Consider the following 1,915-nt stretch of genomic DNA (forward strand, 5'->3'; position numbering starts at 1 on the left):
CAGAAAGTTGCAGAAGAACCAGAAAGTTGCAGAAAGTGTCTGAACTCTTTCAGAAAGTTGCAGAAAGTGTCTGAGCGTTTTCAGAAAGTTGCAGAAAGTGTCTGAGCGTTTTCAGAAAGTTGCAGAAGGTGTAAACGTTTTCAGAAAGTTGCGTAAAGATCCAGGAAGTCTCTGAACGTGTTCAGAAAGTTGCGGAAAGATCCAGGAAGTCTCTGAACTCTTTCAAAATGTTACAGAAAGTTTCTGAACGTTTTTCAGAGTTGTAAAAGATCAGAAAAAGTTTTTGAAAGCAAAGTTAACAAAGAAAGAGTAACTTATGAATTCTTCAGGAGCAAATCAACTTGAGATGGACGTTGATGCACCTACCGGAAATCCTTCAGGTCAACATGCCAACAATCGAACTTTAAGGAGCGCTTTCGTCCATACTCATCAAGACGAAAGGGACGGAATGGAAACATCGCTCTCATCAACGCATCAGCCGCTCGTTCTATGAGATCGACTCCAAGTCTCAGGGGAAACAATGTTCTCTTACGTAGATCACCTCCCCGGACTATTAGCGAAAACCTCAATCGTCAAAGAGGGACTCAAGGTCAACACCCAAGCATCCAGCAGCTTCGTGAGGAGGACATCGCTAATAAAGGAGTACGGGCTAACCAACAGCCTGCGCAAGCTAACAACCTACAGCCTGCGCAAGCTAACAACCCACCAGCTGCACAAGTTAACAATTCGCGGGTGACTCCTATCGACTTGACGTTACGTGAGCGTTTCCAGGAATTGGAAAGGGAAAACAAGCGATTCAAGGTTGCATTGGAGAAAAGAAAGGAGCTTGAAGAAGAAGCTATTCCACATTACGAAAGTAATAGGTCAAACCGTCGTTCTCACCGAGAACGATACGACCCATGCAAAGGGGACGAAGTTCTTGACGGTCGTCGGCTCAGTCAAAGTGATGCAAGAAGAAGCGAGGATGTAAGGAACGTTTATCAAAGTCGCGATCACCATGATGACGATTATTATGATCGTTATGTGCCCGATGATGATCATTATTACACGGCCGAGCAAGATAGGCGAACCATATCAAGTCGCAAGAAACATAGACAAAGGGATGATCATATCAATGATGATCACTCGAAGAGGTCTAGACGTGATAAAGACCTTTCTAAAAGGAGAAATGAGTCTGACAAGAATGAGCAGATTCGCAGAGAAACTAAGGGAGACTCGGTGAGAGGCGAAGAACTCAGCAAAATAAGGCTTAGTGAAATGATTGGTGAGATGTTAGCCCAAAAGCAATCCAAAGATGAAGAGCAACAAATTTTGTCAATGAAAAAATCGATGGACTCCCCATTTGTTGAAAAGATAAGGCGCTACCGCCCACCCTCGAATTTCAACCATCCTTAATTCAAGGAGTTTTTCGACGGACGCAATAAAAATCCAGTGGAGCACGTCCAACAATGTCAAGCCTCAATGAGTTTGTGGAGCTTCAGCGACGAGCTACTCTGTAGAGCCTTTTCAATGACCTTGACAAAGAGCCTGGCGAAAGTCTTTTTGATTTTAATAGGAGGTTTCGTCAGGAAGTTAATGAAATTGGAAAGATGGACGAGGGATTCGTAATAGAGGCATATAAAAATGCAATGGCTTATGATGAGTTTGGAATTTACAACGCGTTAGCAGTTCAACCAGTCAAAAACCTCAAAGAGTTGTATGACAGGGGTGATAGGTATGCCAAACCCGAGAAGGAAAAGAAAGCAAAGTTGTCACGAACAACAAAATGGTTCGGAACCGAGAGACACGCCACACCACGATAACATTTTCAGGCGATTTTAAAGGGAAAATCACGATGAACCCCGAAATAAGATGGCAACGGAAAAGATACCATAATCCCAGATCCATCTAGCAAGTGAAGAGCGGATATAATAGA

General features: G+C 43.3%; 1 protein-coding gene across 1 annotated transcript; it reads left to right on the plus strand.

Moving 5' to 3' along the window:
• The first annotated feature begins 489 nt into the window (after positions 1-489).
• LOC113324523 (pre-mRNA-splicing factor 38B-like) lies at positions 490-1,395 on the plus strand. Its single transcript, XM_026572844.1, has one exon. The coding sequence runs from the start codon at positions 490-492 to the stop codon at positions 1,393-1,395; it is 906 nt and encodes a 301-aa protein (XP_026428629.1).
• Positions 1,396-1,915: the final 520 nt, after the last annotated feature.

This window comes from Papaver somniferum, chromosome 11, assembly GCF_003573695.1.
Source record: "Papaver somniferum cultivar HN1 chromosome 11, ASM357369v1, whole genome shotgun sequence".
Taxonomy (NCBI): domain Eukaryota; kingdom Viridiplantae; phylum Streptophyta; class Magnoliopsida; order Ranunculales; family Papaveraceae; genus Papaver; species Papaver somniferum.